Source organism: Olea europaea, chromosome 18, assembly GCF_002742605.1.
Source record: "Olea europaea var. sylvestris chromosome 18, O_europaea_v1, whole genome shotgun sequence".
In the NCBI taxonomy this organism is placed as follows: domain Eukaryota; kingdom Viridiplantae; phylum Streptophyta; class Magnoliopsida; order Lamiales; family Oleaceae; genus Olea; species Olea europaea.
Window position 1 is genome coordinate 22,619,652 of NC_036254.1, and position 17,275 is coordinate 22,636,926.

The 17,275-nt window shown below is 32.0% G+C and overlaps 1 protein-coding gene across 2 annotated transcripts; it reads left to right on the forward strand.

Moving 5' to 3' along the window:
• Positions 1 to 3,605: 3,605 nt before the first annotated feature.
• Positions 3,606 to 11,459, forward strand: LOC111367803 (uncharacterized WD repeat-containing protein alr3466-like). 2 transcript variants are annotated; one of them, XM_022988865.1, is made up of 9 exons: positions 3,606 to 3,670; positions 7,155 to 7,396; positions 7,495 to 8,984; positions 9,063 to 9,153; positions 9,328 to 9,485; positions 9,575 to 9,626; positions 9,727 to 9,806; positions 9,888 to 9,981; positions 10,518 to 11,459. In XM_022988865.1, exons 3-9 carry the CDS (start codon positions 8,022 to 8,024, stop codon positions 11,093 to 11,095), a joined length of 2,016 nt encoding a protein of 671 aa, XP_022844633.1. In that variant the 5' UTR covers positions 3,606 to 3,670; positions 7,155 to 7,396; positions 7,495 to 8,021; the 3' UTR covers positions 11,096 to 11,459. The 2 variants fall into 2 exon arrangements, with proteins under 2 accessions (XP_022844633.1, XP_022844632.1); XM_022988864.1 differs by lacking the exon at positions 3,606 to 3,670 and adding an exon at positions 6,810 to 6,873.
• Positions 11,460 to 17,275: the final 5,816 nt, after the last annotated feature.

Below are 17,275 nucleotides of genomic sequence, written 5' to 3' on the forward strand. Positions count from 1 at the left end.
ATCGTTACCAAAATTTGAACGTCTGCTACAGCCAGATAGTTCTATTGTGGTATGAAGTCTTTGTTAGCATGATTGACGTCCTTGTCCTATTATTACTCAAGTGCTTGTTTGGTATAATCTTACTAAAATTTTATTAATTTTATCATTTACTACCACACCATAAGATGATCATCATGACTAATGATCGATAGCATTACTCTCTCTTCTTCTTCTTCTTTTTTTGTACACATAATTAATTTCTGTTGCGTCCCATTTAAATTGATTAATGTCATCAATGATGGCAACTCTATCTAATTGTATCAAAAGGTATATTCTGGGATCAAATGCTAAGTTATTTGATCAGTCAACAGCTTTAGTAGTGCATTAAATATACTCTTATCTCAGATAAGTGGGTCTGGTTGTTATAGTTGATGGTTGAGTTTGATAAACTCTTAATGAAATTTAACACAACACATAAGTATCTTAAATGTAACATGAATGATAGAATAACTTAATCTACGTAAAATTCGAGGTGGTGTTGCCTTAAAAGAAGCACACATTTCGTTTGAAGGGAAGTATTTTCTTGTTTTTAATTCCGATCCAACAAAAATCCCAACTATGGTTAAAACTTGAAAAAGAAATAAACCAATAAAGGGGTTAGTTACATAAATAGGGAAAAATAGGAGGTGAATTGAAAACTATAAAATTTTGAAAAATATTACAAAAAATACAATGTATACATTGACGTTTAAAGGAAAATCCTGTAATTACAGAACATTTAATTTTTCCTATTATGTGCATAATATTTTATTTATTTATTTATTTATTTTTTTTGACAAATTCCAACATATGTGATTTTTTGCATCGTTACAGTGTATATATTTTATTGAAATTATTGTTTAAACTCCATGTTAATCCTGTTACAATATATGTAGTTTTTCAAACTTGTAACTTACACCTCGTTTTATTCTTCTTACAATATATCAATTTTCTGAAATTGTAGTTCACATTTTATATTAATTCTGTTACAGCTATGTAATTTTTTTTTTAAAGTCAAATTAACAATAGTGATTAATTAACTTGTTATTTTACAAACTCGATAATTTTCTATTCATCTCTTGTTTACGATTTCTTAATCGAGTTGTGTTCTAATCATCGTTAAATTATTTTACATGTATTGTCAAATTTGATGAGGATATATACATATATAAGCATCATTTACTGCTCGAAAATTGACATATTACTTAGCTTGTACATGTACTCTGTGTCACTGCCCTATTGTGTCTTAACCCTAACCATAAACCTCCATCTTGTAAATAATTGTTATTTGAAAACTTAGTCTATTTGTCTTAACGTTAACCACAAATTTTGGTATGTATAATATTGTATCTTACCAATGTGATAACACTTCGTGTCAAGAACATTTGCTTAAAATTCACTCACCTTAATTAATAATTAGTTGCATTCTTATTTATTTATAATTAAATTATTTTCTAAGTGACTAAGATTAAGCCACGTGTTGCTTCTTAAATGCTTCTTAAATTTTATTCGTGCACCAAAAATCTTATTTATATGAAATCATTCTGTGGCAGAAAATATTAGAACAAGCAGAAAATATTAGAACAAGCATGTGCCAATGCCACACTTCATGAAGCTACAAATTGAAACTATAAATATTTTTGTATTTGTCAATAATAATTAGTCACAAAAGTAATATTAAGTTTTAGATTTAAGAAGTTTATTCGTTTAAGTAGATTTTTTTTGTCGATATATTTGTTATACCTACTTCTTATGACGTCTTATATAAAAATATTTAACATGAAATGTTTAACATATCAAAAAAATTAAACTTTACTTGAATAAAGCACGGAAACATATGATCACAATATACAACGTGAACTTGATCAACAAATCCATTAAAAAAACATAATTTAAATTCATTAAAGCTCTAAAATACCACGAAATTATAAGCTTCATCAGAGTGATTATAATAAACTTAAATAAAACCAGATTAATGTAGGTTAGATTTAACGTGACGTAGTAGTGTTGAGCATATCGAAAAGCTAAACTTTACTTGAATAAAACACAAGAAACGTGATCACAATATACAAAGTGATCTTCACCAACAAATCTCTAGCCGAGTTTGAGTTAATTAAAGCTCTAAAATACCAAGAAAATAAGCTCGAGATAAAACCAGATTAACCTAGGTTAGAACCATAACTTGGAAAGCCATAAATTAAAGAGAAAGCCATGGCATCACTCACATATTTGATTGACAAGTATAACTTGGAACTTTTTTGTGAATCTTGATCCAGCTGCAAATCAAGATTTGTAGGACTGCAAAGATCATTTAGTAGGTAAGACAAATATATGATCACATGCTTAGCAATTTTTTTTTCAATTAATTAAGCTGAATCCTGATATTTATCATTATTAATCAAGGATTAATCATGCATAGTAAAAAAATTAAGAGTAAACTACTGAGATCTCTTCCAAATTAAAGACTGTACGCCAGCAAGTTCAGCCATTCAAGTAAAGGCTGTCTATGGGGTCTAGATTTCAATCAAATATATTCTCAACTTTTAGGGCATAGATTTGGTTAGTAGAAAGTTATGCCCCCATCTCAATTCTCAAGTACCAGTATAAGATTATAAGTGCAAAAATTAAAAAAGTTAAATTAATTGCAAAGCGAGGAATATCACTAGTAAAAATAAAAAAGTAAGTATAAAAAAAAAATTCTATTTTAAAGGCATGCCTCTTAAAACTCATATTTTGTCGTGTTTTTGGTGAGCTCAAGAGTGAAGCAAAATCAAGTAGAAGAACCATGTCTTAAGAGAAATCTATGATCTCCTTTAGTTATCTTTAAATTTAGATCATTGATATTCCACACTAATTCTTGATAAGAAAAGGTGTTTTGAGCCCCAAAAATGTAAGTTTGAATTAATCAATTAAATATGATCGACAATGGATGCACATTTCACATTACATTTTAGTTTACGTTTGAAGTTACCATTGGTCGCATATCAATCATTTTTTATGTCATCTTTTGTTCGTTACAAAAATTAATTTGACATAACGAAATGTCACGATCGAGTGGCATTTCACCCCTAACCACAATTCATTCATTGATTCTTCAACTTCTCTATTCCAACATCGTAGTAAACCTAAATAGAGTTTCAAAATGAAGAATCATAACCAAAAACTTAAAAAGGGAATATGCAACAGGTGTACACAAAGGGAGTATCATTTTAATCGTTAACATAGTACTAAATCAAATCTTTAATCCAAATAGAAGATAATAAAATATGAAGCTACCTTTTGAAATTAATTGAAGAATGAGGAAATCGAGAAAGGATCGAGTGGAGATATGCCAGCTCCTCATCACAAATTCAGATCCAAGTGGGGTGCCTATAATTTCTGCAATCTGCCTTTTAGCTCCAACTTTAATTTAGTCATATTTAAAAAATGTGCAAAAATTAGATATCCACACATCAAATACTAATATAAATTATGTATGTGAATCAACCATTCAAAATTCACCAAATTAACTTATATATTCTCTCTATATTGTCTTGTCCTTAATTAACAGACTCTCTCTCTCTCTCTCTCTCTCTCTCTCTCTCTCTCTCTCTCATATCTTTGTTTAAACAACTTCATTACCAAAGGAATCAAGTTTGAATTCTAGCTAGAGGTTAGTTTCCAATTGCTTTTAATTTCTGCTTTGCTTTTAAACCATGTATGAATTGTGCATAGCATGGATTATGTTCAATTTCTTCATCATAAACTTGCTATGAATAATTTATTTTATCGTCAAGATTAATTTCATGAGGGCATTCAGTTCTTAATGATAACAACAAATTAGCACCGGAGATGTAGTGTTAAATGCAAGTATTGTGTGCATTCATTCCCTTCACTTTTAATCGGTAATATGGTGGTGTCTTGGTTGGTAGGCAAGTAAGTCAAGTTGATGAGTGATTACTTAGATGAAACCATCTTTCATCCTTCAATTCACTTCAATTTGTATTTACAAGAATGAGTGGTATGAGTAAGATTTCTTCGCTAAAATAGACAGGATAAAATAACCTTACTAAAGATAAGATTCAAAAAGTCTGATGAGTAGTTAATGTGTTCTTAGTCAATATGAGAAGGACAACAATTCTTCTTATTAGAAATTAATCTTAAATCACTTAGAGCCCATTTGACAGTAATTTTTTTTAAGAAGTTACTTTACGATAACTTCCTCTAAAAACTTTTATAATCAAACAAAGTACTTCTAAAAATTATTCAAATATTTTCAAAAGCAGTTCTTTCATCTTATAAACTACTTTTAACTGTTTAAAACACTGTCGAATGGACCCTTAGTTGTTTAAATGTACTTTCACCATTAGACTTCTATTCGATTTTTTTAACGATTTATTCGTAAATCTAAATTTCTCTTTTTAACATGGAGGGAGAGAATTGGTGAAGTCATTATCCAATGTTAAAAAAAATAATAAAACAAGAAACCAAAGCAAATAATTGAGCAATAATTGCTATGTGTAACAATTTGTAGGACCGATTGCTTTTCCCAATGTATACATTTTTATCCACTTCCTAAAAAAAAATGCATTTGGACCAACAATTAAATTATATTACGTAACCCTACCTTAGTCATAATTACAACTTTTGGTCTGCTAATGAAATAAAACCTTCAAAATCAAACAAAAATAGGAAACAATACAAACAATGGCTTGCCCTCGTCCACGTGCATATGTTTTTTTAATTATAATTCTTCTCCAAGTTTCTTGCCAATAAACTTTGACCAATATTAAAATAAGAAAAAGGTATACCCTGCAACTTTACAAATCAAGTTGACTACTACTTCCACGCATGTACCCTAGTTACTATATAGAAATGTTCCGCAAAATTTAGGATCCGTTTGATTGTAAAGATGAAATTTATGTGGAAAGAAAATAAAATTCAAGAAATTGAATTGTTTAGAAATTATTTTTCTAGAAATTGTAAATTATTGTGTTTGATTAGTATAATTTTTCACGTGAAAAATATTTTTTACACGTTATATATATTAATTTAATGGGTTAATTATGTTTTCCTCCCACTTGCCACTACTCTTGTGGTACACCGTGCATAATCGATTGACTGAAGATTAAGAAAATAGATTTGGATTGAAATGAAAATATTTTGACATTTACTTGCTCTTTTCGTACGTACTTGGAAATCCTAGCTTGGTCAGGGCCATTTTAGTACAATTATTCTTCTCACGTGCACTACAACGTGTGCTTCATGGAAATTCTTATTCAAACAATAATAGCTTCTTTGAATACAAAATATAAGTATATTTCAAAATATTCAGAAATATTTATCTAGCTATATTTTAGATTTTTCGACCACTCAGAAATGGTACATAATTTGTCGTAAGTATCGCACAACGTAAGAAAAGTTTACATTCATTATAATTAACGCAACCCTTCTATACTATCATGGATTGTGATCCATTACGATTAAGAGCCTGTTTGGGAGTGACTTTGAGAATTGATTTTTTGATCGTTAGGGGAAAAGTGGGGTCCATCTGTAAGAGAAGAAGTCAAATATGACGGCTGGAATAGTGAAATAACGGTCAAAAAATTAATTTTTTAGGTGAAAAAATCGGGCCCAAACAGGCCCTAAATATAGACATAATCGATATTTCGTGATAGAAAATAGTTGTTTTTGTTTGAAATCAAATAAATAAAAATGAAAGGTGGAATGTTCATATACTAAGTCCAAAATATAGAATCCAAGAAATCCATGATAAAACATTAAGAATTTGTTTAGTGGTACATAATGGAGTGCACCGAATGATGTACACTCCACTCACATGAGTGTGGAACCCATGTGAAAGAAATGATATTTTATTCGAATGTGTCCCTCGTCCATATGAGTGGAGTGTACACCATTAGGTACACCCCGATGTACCACTAACAAAATCGAAACACTAATAGGATTCTCATAATTATACGTGAATGATGCATTCATGCTTTTCAACTATTATTGCTATACGATCTTTGGATCCCACGCCAACATTTGTGGTGTATATCACACATTAATTTCTTCTTCGAGATCATATTTAGAGATTTTTTGACAAAAACTTTTCTAAAATGTTTTAGCGAATTTTGATAATGTTGATGAAATGTATGAACAAAAAATTTATGTTTCCTCCTTCTTATTTATATAGGCTGGTTTTGTTTTTCATACGTATTAAGAGATTTTATTAAGGGGTTGTTTGAACTCCATTCTTTTCGCAGAAATGCATTCTGTAATATTGCTATGATGGGGAATGTATGGATAAAAAATAAGAAAAAATTTTGAGTTTGCGTGTAATAATATTTTATTGAAGAATGTGTGATTGAAATAAGGTCAAATCACTATTTTAAAATGTATTTTGATAAAAAAAAAAAAACGGAGCTCAAACAAGGGCTTAATGCTATTAAAAAAGTAAATTATGCCAAAAACTTTAATAATTTAATCTTATTTATATTTGTACAATTTCAAGATTAAGCAGAAAAAATTGATTATAACTAAGGAAATTAAATAAAGATATACTAGTAAATGAACGAAACAAAACATTTTCAATAACAGATAAGGCTATATAATTGAAACAAAAAAATAAGAAAAGTCTTATTTAAGTTAATAATTTAAGAGATATTCGACATTCATAATAATTTTGCAACATTGATTAGAAATTATTTCACTTAACATATTAATTAATAATTCTTTTATTGATAATATCATAATATTTTAATTTTTCTCGGTCTCATTAATTTTTACTGAGTTTTTACACTAGTCCAGGACAAAAATGGCAGCCGGCCGTCTCTTTTATTCTGTAGGGTTGTAAACGCAACTACTGAACAGCCTGTAATGCATCTTCCCCTGCATTGTGTCTGCTCATCTAAATTGTCTGCTCATTAATATTCTCAATAAATTATTTTTATTATTACATAAATGTGAAATGCGATACCATCAATGATTTTCAAAAGTTTTTTGTCTGCATTTATGATCTAAAATGCATGACAAATTTCCCCTTTTTTGATTTCCCATTTTTTTTTTATTCTTGAATTGCCTAAATTGAAGTTACATATGCTTCCATGTTCGGTATCTCGAATTAATCTTGTCTAATTTCAATGTGTTTTTAACAGCATTTGTCGGGAACCCTTGGACTTGGTGAAGAGAATTTAACTTTGGATAATTGTATGATGTTGCTGTCGGGAAATTTATAGTGTATAGACATCTGTACTGCAGAAGCATTTTCTGGGTTGCGTCGCCATTGCGCTGCCGATATTCCCCCCATATTCACCATTGAGTCCGCAGATCTCGAGGCCAGTTAAATATATCTCAAGCATAGGTTGCAAAACGGGCCGATTCGGTCCTTGATAGTGAGGTGGCTAATTTCTATATAATAGTATACTTGTTTATTGTTATGGAACTGGATTTTCTTGTAGTTGTTTTTATGAAAGAGTGGTTTTTTAATTTTCTCAGCTTTACACCATTGCCAAGTAAGAATACGGAGAATTTGGAAGAGTATTGACTCTTTGGAGGCGTTGGTTAATTTATATATAAGTTTAAAGGGACTTTTGACTGTTGAGATTTGATACGGAGGCCATAATCAAAGGAGGGTCGGTGATATTGTTGGGATTTGCTGTTTAACTTATATAAATTCAAGGTGCACTGCCCGCATTTCAATCTGTTCGGTCTGTCCGTTTTGCATTCGTTTTGGATTATTTTATAGCTTCTTCTGTGTTGGGATATGAAAGTAATTTAAATAGTATGGAACATGAGATTGGTACCTAGTACATAGACATGCTTGTTGGATTATATACTGGAATTGCGTACTGTGGGCTTATTGCCTGATTTGACGTAGTTTAGTGGGTTAGACTCCATAAGTCAATGTGGATATTTAAGTTGTTAAATAAAGGGCTGAAGTGTTCATTTTGAAAAGATATTAGGGAGGGAGAGGAGAGTTTATGGTTTAATGTTGAATTCTGGCCCCAACGGCTTTGTAAGACATGCCGATTGTTGATGAAGGAGAAGAAGTTTTCTTCGATACTGTAAATTACTTGTCATCCGAGGAGTCTGTTGTAGTGGGAAAAAATCTGGTGTGTCATGATATAGGGTACGAGATTTGGTTGAGAGCGCCACAGAGTGTCAAGGAAAGAAGGGAAAATTTCTTGCACAGAATGGGTTTTGGTGATCGGGCATCACTTGGTGAACCAGAGGCAATGGGGTTGGAAAGGGTTATGGAATCTAGTGGAGCTGCTTCCAGTTCATGTGTATTATCTACTTGTAGCACAGGTGACAATACAGAGTGCGACAGACGGGAATTGATTGGTGAAACAAATTGTTCAGTTGATGATTCTGACCACGATTGGTTGGATATGACCATTGATGTGGAGAGGCAAATCAAAGAGAACTACCTCTCTGTGGAAAAATGTGATAATGGGGAAGTGCAGGCTTGTCTAGAAGATTGCAGGTATGTGGATAAGAAAAGGAAGAAAATGATACGCTGGTGGAAACGCTTCACAAAGACAATGAGGAAAGGCCGAGGTACCAAATTATCAAATGAACAAAAGTTAGGTACTAAAGCAGGGAATGCCACTTGGGTGAAGATGGAACAAAATAAGAAGCGGTGCATGGAGTGCTCTGCTGTCTATGTTGGACAAGAAATTAGCGCACATCATGGCCTAATCTGGACAATGAAGTTTAGTCCTGATGGCCAATATTTGGCTAGTGGAGGTGAAGATGGGGTTGTTTGCATATGGCGTGTTAGTTCCATAGATGCATCTTGCAATGATGCGGAATGCAAGTTTGGTTGCCAGGACATGGAAGGTCCATCCAGTTCTCAGAGGAAAAAGTCAAGTCACCCGTCTGTCATCATTCCTGAAAGGATATTCCATATCGAAGAGGAGCCATTTCACATGTTTCATGGCCATACCAGTGACATTTTAGACCTTGCATGGTCCACAACTAATGTAAGTAAAAGAGCTGCTAATTAAATGTTTCTATACGGGTACATCTTATCAGTAGCTGAAATAGATTTTTGACTGCAGCATCTTCTTTCATCATCAATGGACAACACTGTTCGTTTATGGCAAGTAGGCTCTGATGAATGTCTTGGCATTTTCCATCACAGCTATTATGGTATTAGAAAATTGTGTTTTACAGATCCTTTGATTTTTGTAAATGCTTTATGCTTTTTATGCTATATGGTCTACCATAACCCCGACCCCCTTCACAATCTAAAACCAAAAAGAATAACTTATTTTTCATAATGCTCTAAACTAATGTACCTTTTTTGCCCTTTGGATGATTCAGTAACATGTGTTCAGTTTAATCCTGGGGATGAGAACTATTTCATCAGTGGCTCCATAGATGGTAAAGTTCGAATATTTGGAGTTACCAAGAAGAGAGTTGTTCATTGGGCTAATGCACGAGATGTTGTAACGGCAATATGTTACAAGCCAGATGGAAAAGTAAGATTTATTATGTTACTGCTGTTCTTGATATCTATTGGATTTTTACCACTGTCTGAACATGGTTTTACTTGTTACAACGGAAACAGGGTTTTGTTGTTGGTTCTCTTTCTGGTACCTGCCGTTTCTATGAAACATCAGGTATGTATTTTGCCATGTGTGAACTCTTTTTTAGCATAATTTGAAATATCTGTCCATGTTCTCGTTGGGATCTTCTAACCCATTTTCTTTTTGTGCACAGGTGACGAACTTGAGCTAAAAGCAGAGATAAACATTCAGGGTAGAAAGAAGTCATCCGACAACAAAATCACTGGCATTCAGGTTTCACTCTTTAAAATCTAGGTGTTAAAACATTTTATCCGCCATTTTCACTGAAGTTGACATGAGTTTCATTCTTTGCAGTTTCTGAAAAATGACTCTCAGAGAGTGATGATAACATCAGAGGACTCCAAAATTCGGATACTTGATGGGCTTGAGGTTGTTCATAAATACCGAGGTATAGAAACAGCTCCATATAACACAATGAATGCAGTAACTATGTCTCGAATCCTTCATTTTTCAGCAACATTTTTTCCATTGTCTGATGATATAGTTTACTTTGTAGACTAGAACAATCAATATATTGATAAAGAAATACATCTACTCAGGCCATACAGAACTAGATGATTTTGGGGTTTTTTGAACCTTATGTAGTCACCAGAGCCCTTTTATTGGCATCAAGGATTAAAATGGCATCTCACAATTTCTAGTACAAACTTTTGCAGTCTATAACGAGCAACAAAGTTTGTTTTACTTGTTCAGGCTCTCTGTCTTGGTTTATTTCTTACATAGATTAAGAAATCGATACAAAAAATTTCCTTTTCAGTATGTTGGTGGTGTTCTATGCCTATGATCTCATTTACACTGTCTTCTCAACAATTTTTTGACACTATTTACATGTATTTACCATTTACAAAACCTTTGACACTTCAATTTATTATGTTTATCAGATCACTTAAGTTTCTTATAAATGATTTCTCTTGACCATGATAGGTCTAGCAAAATCAGGAAGGCAGATGTCAGCTTCTTTTACTTCCAGTGGGAGACACATAGTATCAGTTGGGGAGGACTCGCGTATTTATTTGTGGAATTATGATGATTTGTCCATCCAGACATCCAAACAAGCCAAATCCATCTGTTCCTGCGAGCATCTCTTCTTTGATGGCGTGTCTGTTGCACTACCTTGGTCGAATTTGGCGACAGAACGAAGTAGTTTTGCTTGTGGCAATTCCCAATCTGACATACAAACACTTGATCACCAAGAAGTGTCCTCGAGGTTTCGGGATTCAGAACATTTTTCCCTTGCAAATTGGCTCTCCACAGATGGCTCATCCCGGGCCTCTACAACATGGCCTGAAGAAATACTTCCTTCATGGGAGGTACAATCTGTTGAAAATGATTGTCAGCCATGTAGTAATTGTAGTGATCATCTTCATCAGCAGCTGCAGCACAAGAATAACAGCCATGGATCCAGAATTCTATCAGCAACTTGGGGTCTTGTGATTGTTGCTGCTGGTTCGGATGGAATGATTAGGACATTCAACAATTATGGATTGCCAGCCAGGATTTAGGAGTTAAATAATTCGCCATTTCGACACTTTTTATAAGAATTCAGAAAATTTTGAATTGACAGGAGTCACGCGTCCAGGTGAAAATTTGCAGCAGAAAATGTTGTTTATAAGCCCTTGTAAGTATGCTATTGTTTTCCAAACTGTTAGATTTCAGTTTCAGCATAAGGTCAAGACTCCTGGCCTCTCGTTCTCTTTACCATCCTTAGTGATTCATATTAGGCTAGATAAGGAAACAACAGGATGTACAGATTTTTTGTTCAATTCATTTTTTCAAATGGATCACACTTATAAATGTAAATGGCATTGTTAGCACAGAAATGGCAGAATTTACTGCTTAAATAGAATTGGGTTCTAGTAGGTTCAATCGTTACTTGATCTTTGTTCGAATTAATCCCATCTCTTCGAGCTCAAAGAACCAACACACTATAGCTAAGTTGTATATCGAGGTTGATGAATAGTGTTGTTGCATCCACATACATTTCGTCACAATAACGTGTTCCTGGATTTTTATCAAAAAGCACACATGCAGTGAGGATATGCAATAGAGAACTCAGTCACCTTTGGGTATAAGAATTCAACATCTTTTTACTTTTTCCATATGGATGGCATTGATACAAAAACATTACACTAGGAACACAGAGCACCCCTCAGTATGAGTCCTACTCCAAAAATGGCGAAGTACATCAGATGTCGAACCAATACAACAAACAAAATTCAATGAATTATGTATACAGTATCCACTCCTTATCAAAAGGTAACCTCTAAAATCCTTGAATATGTCTGAAACAAAATTTCTCAAACTTGCCATCAGCTATGATACTAAATTATTATCATATCCGCGTCTTCAAATCCAAACACAAAGACAACAATAGACCAAACAAAGGTTACAAAATAGGTTCTAAGAGACTTCAAAATGGAGACTAAACCGTTGCGAGAAATTCATTGTAGTTATCTGACATTATAGTCTAACACTATTTGAAATCACTGTCTTGTATTATGTTTTGCTCTCTCCCTTGCTTGATGAAGCTTTTTCCTGAACATGACATCAGCCGAAAATACAAAATAAAGGCAAGAAGTGAAAAGATTTCAAGAAATGTATAAGCAATATTTGTCCAATTGCCCTCCATCGACCATCATGTGAGCATTTGGACAAGCAAACAATAGATTCCCAGTTTGAAATAGAAAATAATTTTCTATAATATACTAAGTGCCAACGGTCTTTACAGCTTTATTTTGCATGAATAGATCAATGGAAAGAAAATGTTTGATCTTCAATCTGATTTTGAAGTAGCGGATAGATTGATTTCACGACTTTGAATTGAAATAGTGCAGAAACTATCTCATGCCACCAAGACATACATAATAAAAATTTGCAATGATCATTCACGGTCATGGCTTCTAACAATTTCCTATTGCTCAGACACCAAAAAAATAAAAAAATTAATAATGAATAATAATAATAATATTAAGAAACACATGAATCGTCAAAAGAAAAATTAAAAAGATATTTTCAGAAATTACTGGAAAGAATTGTGGTCGAACCGGTGGCTAGGTGGTGAGTTTGTTGAACGGAAGTGACAGATTGAGAGAGGTAGGGAAATGTAGCCGTTTCTTTTCCTTCTTCAAACTGTAATCGTGAATTGCTTAAAAATTTTGTCACATGAATAAAATAAACTATATTTAAAAAGGCTATTTAATACAGATTGACCCGATTGACAAAAAAGAAGATAATGTCTCCACGAAGATCCAAATATAGATACTTTGTTAAGCTTGCTGACTCATCAATTTAATTCTACTTCTGTTTTATAGTAAGAGATTTTCTCTCTTACAATGTATTTTTAACATCCTTAGTTTAAGAGTTTTGCCAGTCGATGTGGCCCTAGACGAACAGGTACGCATGTGGCACCCCTTGCAATGAGCCCTGTCACTCTAACAAAACTCTTAGTTTAATGTTATAAAGGACATGTAGGTAGAAGTATTTGAATTGTTATGAAAAGAGAGAGAGAAAAGGGAGAATAAAAGCCTATAGACTTGTGTGTCTTATAATGAGAACTAAAGTCCTATATTTATAGGAAATGATTAGAGATACAATATTAATAAGTTCTAGGACTATAGGGGTATAATTGTCATTCACTAGTAAATTCACCATTGACAACACTCCTCTTAAATGATACATTAAAAAATATTTGCATCGTTAAACCTTGTTTGATAAAAATTTAATGAGAAAATCAAATGATGAAAAAAGAGTACATTATTTTGGAGTATTAAAGATAAATGTTGCTTTATTAAAACATTTTTAGGAAAACCTAGATGGATAAAACCTAAACGAAGGAAAATAGTATAGCTATTTTTCCTGATATTGATCACTGAAAATATTTGAGTCAATGCATTCCAATCCTTTAAACAAATTTCTTGAATGTAGATGGTGATAGTGCTTTTGTAAATAAATTAGCCACATTTTCACTTGAGCAAATTTTTTGAACATCGACATCGACATTTCTCTTAAGCTCATGTGTGTGAAAGAATTTTGGAGAAATATGCTTTGTCCTGTCGCCTTTGATATAACCTCTTTTGAGTTGTGCAATTCTAAGAGCATTGTCTTCATACAAAGTTGTTGGAAACTTTGTTGTACTACCTTTTGTTAAAGTTAACCCACATGATGTTTGAATATGGCCGGTCATGTTTCTCAATTATACACATTCTCGTTCTATTTGATGGATTGCAATAATTTTAGAATGATTTAAGAATGTTGTTATCAATGATTGCTTCACGGATATATATATATATTTCACCATCAAATGAACTATACAAATAGACAATTACTACATTCATAAAGCGCATATCGAGCCTTTGTGATATGATCAACCCAAATAAAAAATCTAAAAGTGATGGCATCCATTACGGGAAAATATATTTCCTTATAATTAATTTCTGGTCTTTCTTAGGAACTTGAACTATGAGTCGGGCTTTATATTTTGTGATTTCATTACTCATTTCTCTTTCGTACAAAAATCCTTTTGTATTCAATAAGGATTGCATTTTCAGGTGCTAGACTACAAGTTCAAATACTTTTCATTTATTTAAGGAATTCAATTTTGCCTGTATGATTTTTTTTCCATTTTCGTTAATTATTTCTATATTTATAGTCGTTAACAGGCTGTGGTTCATAATTCTCATTTTGCATAATATCAATAGTCACGTTAAAGGCAAAAAATATTGTCGATAACAACATTATTTTATTCCCGACTATGAAATAACATATAATTTATTGAAATTTCATTATTTTAAGAAACATGTGGTTATTCAAGAATTATATTTTCAATATTTAATTTATTAATCTCTTTAAATGTTCTTCTTCTAAAGTTTTTGCTTGGTTTTCCCCCTAAACTTTTCTTTTTGGAGATACAAATCTTTTGAATCAACTAATCGACCACACTTTTGGCGTACTTGAGATTTATTTGCTATAATAGGTTTTCCTTCCGTGATATTAATTTTTATTGAAATATGTTCTACTGGTATATATATGACTTTATAACTTTTCTTGAGCCAACAAATACATCTCATAATTGATTTGCAACTTTTTACAAGTGAATGATTTTTTCAATATCTTAATCATATTAATTGCTACGGGAATTAAAATGAGATAGAGTTGTTTCATTTCTAGAAAATTTACCTTGTTTTTTAGGATGTAGTTCCCCTCTCCAAAGTTGGGAAAGTCATTTCCTTAAAATGACAATATGCAAATTGTACAGTAAATAAATTACCCGTTAAATGTTCAAGATACCTAATAATAGATAGTGAATCAAAGTCCACATAAATTCCAAATCTTCATCGGGGGACTCATTTTAGTTCATTATGGGGTCAAACAGGGACTTGAACAACACAACAAAAAATCAGTTAAGTGATAAATATTAGGTTTATGGTCAAATGTAAGTTGCAAAGATTAATATTGTTAATATATAGTTGGTTTTATACGAACCAATAATGCAACATGTAATATAACATGACCCCAAATAGAAGTTGGGAGTTTTGTTTTCATAAGTAATAGTCTAGCAATATGAACATGCACAACCGAATGTTCAATAACAGTCCCAATCGACATACAATAATTATCGAATGCTTGTGATTTAAATTCACCAGCATTATCGAGACGAATAGTCTTAATTGACTAATCGAAATACCATATTCGTAATTATATGATTTATGTAAGTAGTCTAACACAAGCTACATTTTTAGTAGAAAGTAGGCAAACATGTGACTATCTAGTAGAATAATCAACTAATACCACAAAACAATAAAATGGTTCACATCGTGAGTGTATTGGTCAACTATATTTCCATGAATGCTTTTTAAGAATGTTTGAGATTCAATATTAACCTTTGTAGTCGAATGTCTAATGACTAACTTGCCTTGCGGACAAGCTACTTATGAATAATTATTAAGTAAAAGAATCTTTTGATTCTTTAGAGGATGTCCATGTGAGTTGTTTATTATTCCACTCATTATTATAACTTCAGGATCTCTAAGTCGATCATGCCAAATTATAAAATTTTTTAAGACAAAAAACTTCCGGTTCATGACAATATTTGATTCGACCATTTTTATAAATGTATAATACATGCTAAATGGGAGTACACAAAGTTTTTCTTTTATTTGCTTTTGGCCAGGTACAAAAAAAAGTTTTGCACATATATTCAACATTTTTTCTTGAATTGTCTCAATGTGACTATTGCAGCGGATATTTTTAAAACCATGCAAATTCTTTTCCGGATTTGTTAGAATAAAGTGCATCATCAATATATAATTTTGTATTATTTGGTAAAATAATAATACAAGTTCTTCTGGAACATTCAACGATATTTGATATACCTGATATCGTATTAATATTATTTCTGTTAATGTTAAGTCCAAAAAATAATTTAATCTTGAAGAATTGTATGTGTAGTTACATTATCAATCAAGCAGATATCTCGGCAACCCATCATAAATATTCACTTTGCTTTGAAGAAATAAGCTTTCGGATTGATAATGTGTTATGAAAAAAGAGAGAGAATAAAAGTCAATAGACTTGCGTGTATTATAATGAGAACCAATACCCTATATTTATAGGAAATGAGGTGGCATTCAATGGTAATAATTTCTAGGATTTTAGAGGTACAATTGTCATTCACTAATAAATTACTCTTTACAACAAAAACTTATTAGATATAAATTTTAAACTTGATTATCTATTCACCAGACATCAATGCCACGTTCATTGGAAGTACGTCTATTAAAATATCATATAAATTGCAATCCATGAAATGAGATGGAGATGCTATTACTCTAGTTTGAGATTTTATTGTTGACATATTAAATTTGAGTGACGTGTAAATAATTTGTCAGAGAGACAATCAAGGAACAAGGAAACAATTGATCTGGCAGTATACATTGCTTATGTGTGGGCAAATATTTTTGAAATTATTAGTTTCAAATGGCGTCTTTTGATTCATGGTTGTATCCACTTTCGGATTTTACTATTGTACCTCTAAAAGTAGAGGGGATAAATGATATGTGGAAGCTCTTTCTTTTTTTTTTTTCTTTTTTTTTTTTTAAATTAGAAGAAAACCAACAAGAGACAATGTAAATTTACACTCGTATCATTTTATTAAAACGATATTCAGAATTTTCAAAAGTTTTCAATTTTCCTATCCTGCATTTTGGTTGTGCTTTACACAACCAGTTAAGGCTTGATTAATCCATGAAAGTTAGTTTCAAGGAGTCTTGAATGCATAAAATCTAGATGGAGCCAATAACGCATTTAGAATAGCATTTTATACGTATTCAAGTCATTGGTGTCATATTCACCATCATCTTCATCTTAGTTTGGATGACATAAATTTGTTGCTACAAATACATGAATTGAAAATTATTGTTGACAAGTTAAAGGCTGTGAAAATCAAACTTTTTGAGTCATTTCAAATCGAGGAAGAATCAAGGGCATCATAAGTATGAAATTTCTTATGCTAGTACTTCGAAAGCCAATGTCGTGGACAAAATAAAAGTTCCAACAAAAGCCAAACCAAAGGGAAGGCTCTCGGTTTTAAAAGGATTAAGAGAAGCTTAAAAATGAGTCCAAGAGGCCATCCTAAATCACGACGTTATGCTCAGGACTACATGTACAAAGAAGAAATCAAAAGA

Bases quoted from the DNA above. Each gene is read 5' to 3' on its own strand.
- LOC111367803 (XM_022988865.1), top strand. From the start codon at position 8,022: ATGCCGATTGTTGATGAAGGAGAAGAAGTTTTCTTCGATACTGTAAAT. The intron at 9,486-9,574 runs GTAAGATTTATT...CAACGGAAACAG, and splicing joins GTTACAAGCCAGATGGAAAA to GGTTTTGTTGTTGGTTCTCT. The intron at 9,807-9,887 runs GTTTCACTCTTT...CATTCTTTGCAG, and splicing joins ACAAAATCACTGGCATTCAG to TTTCTGAAAAATGACTCTCA.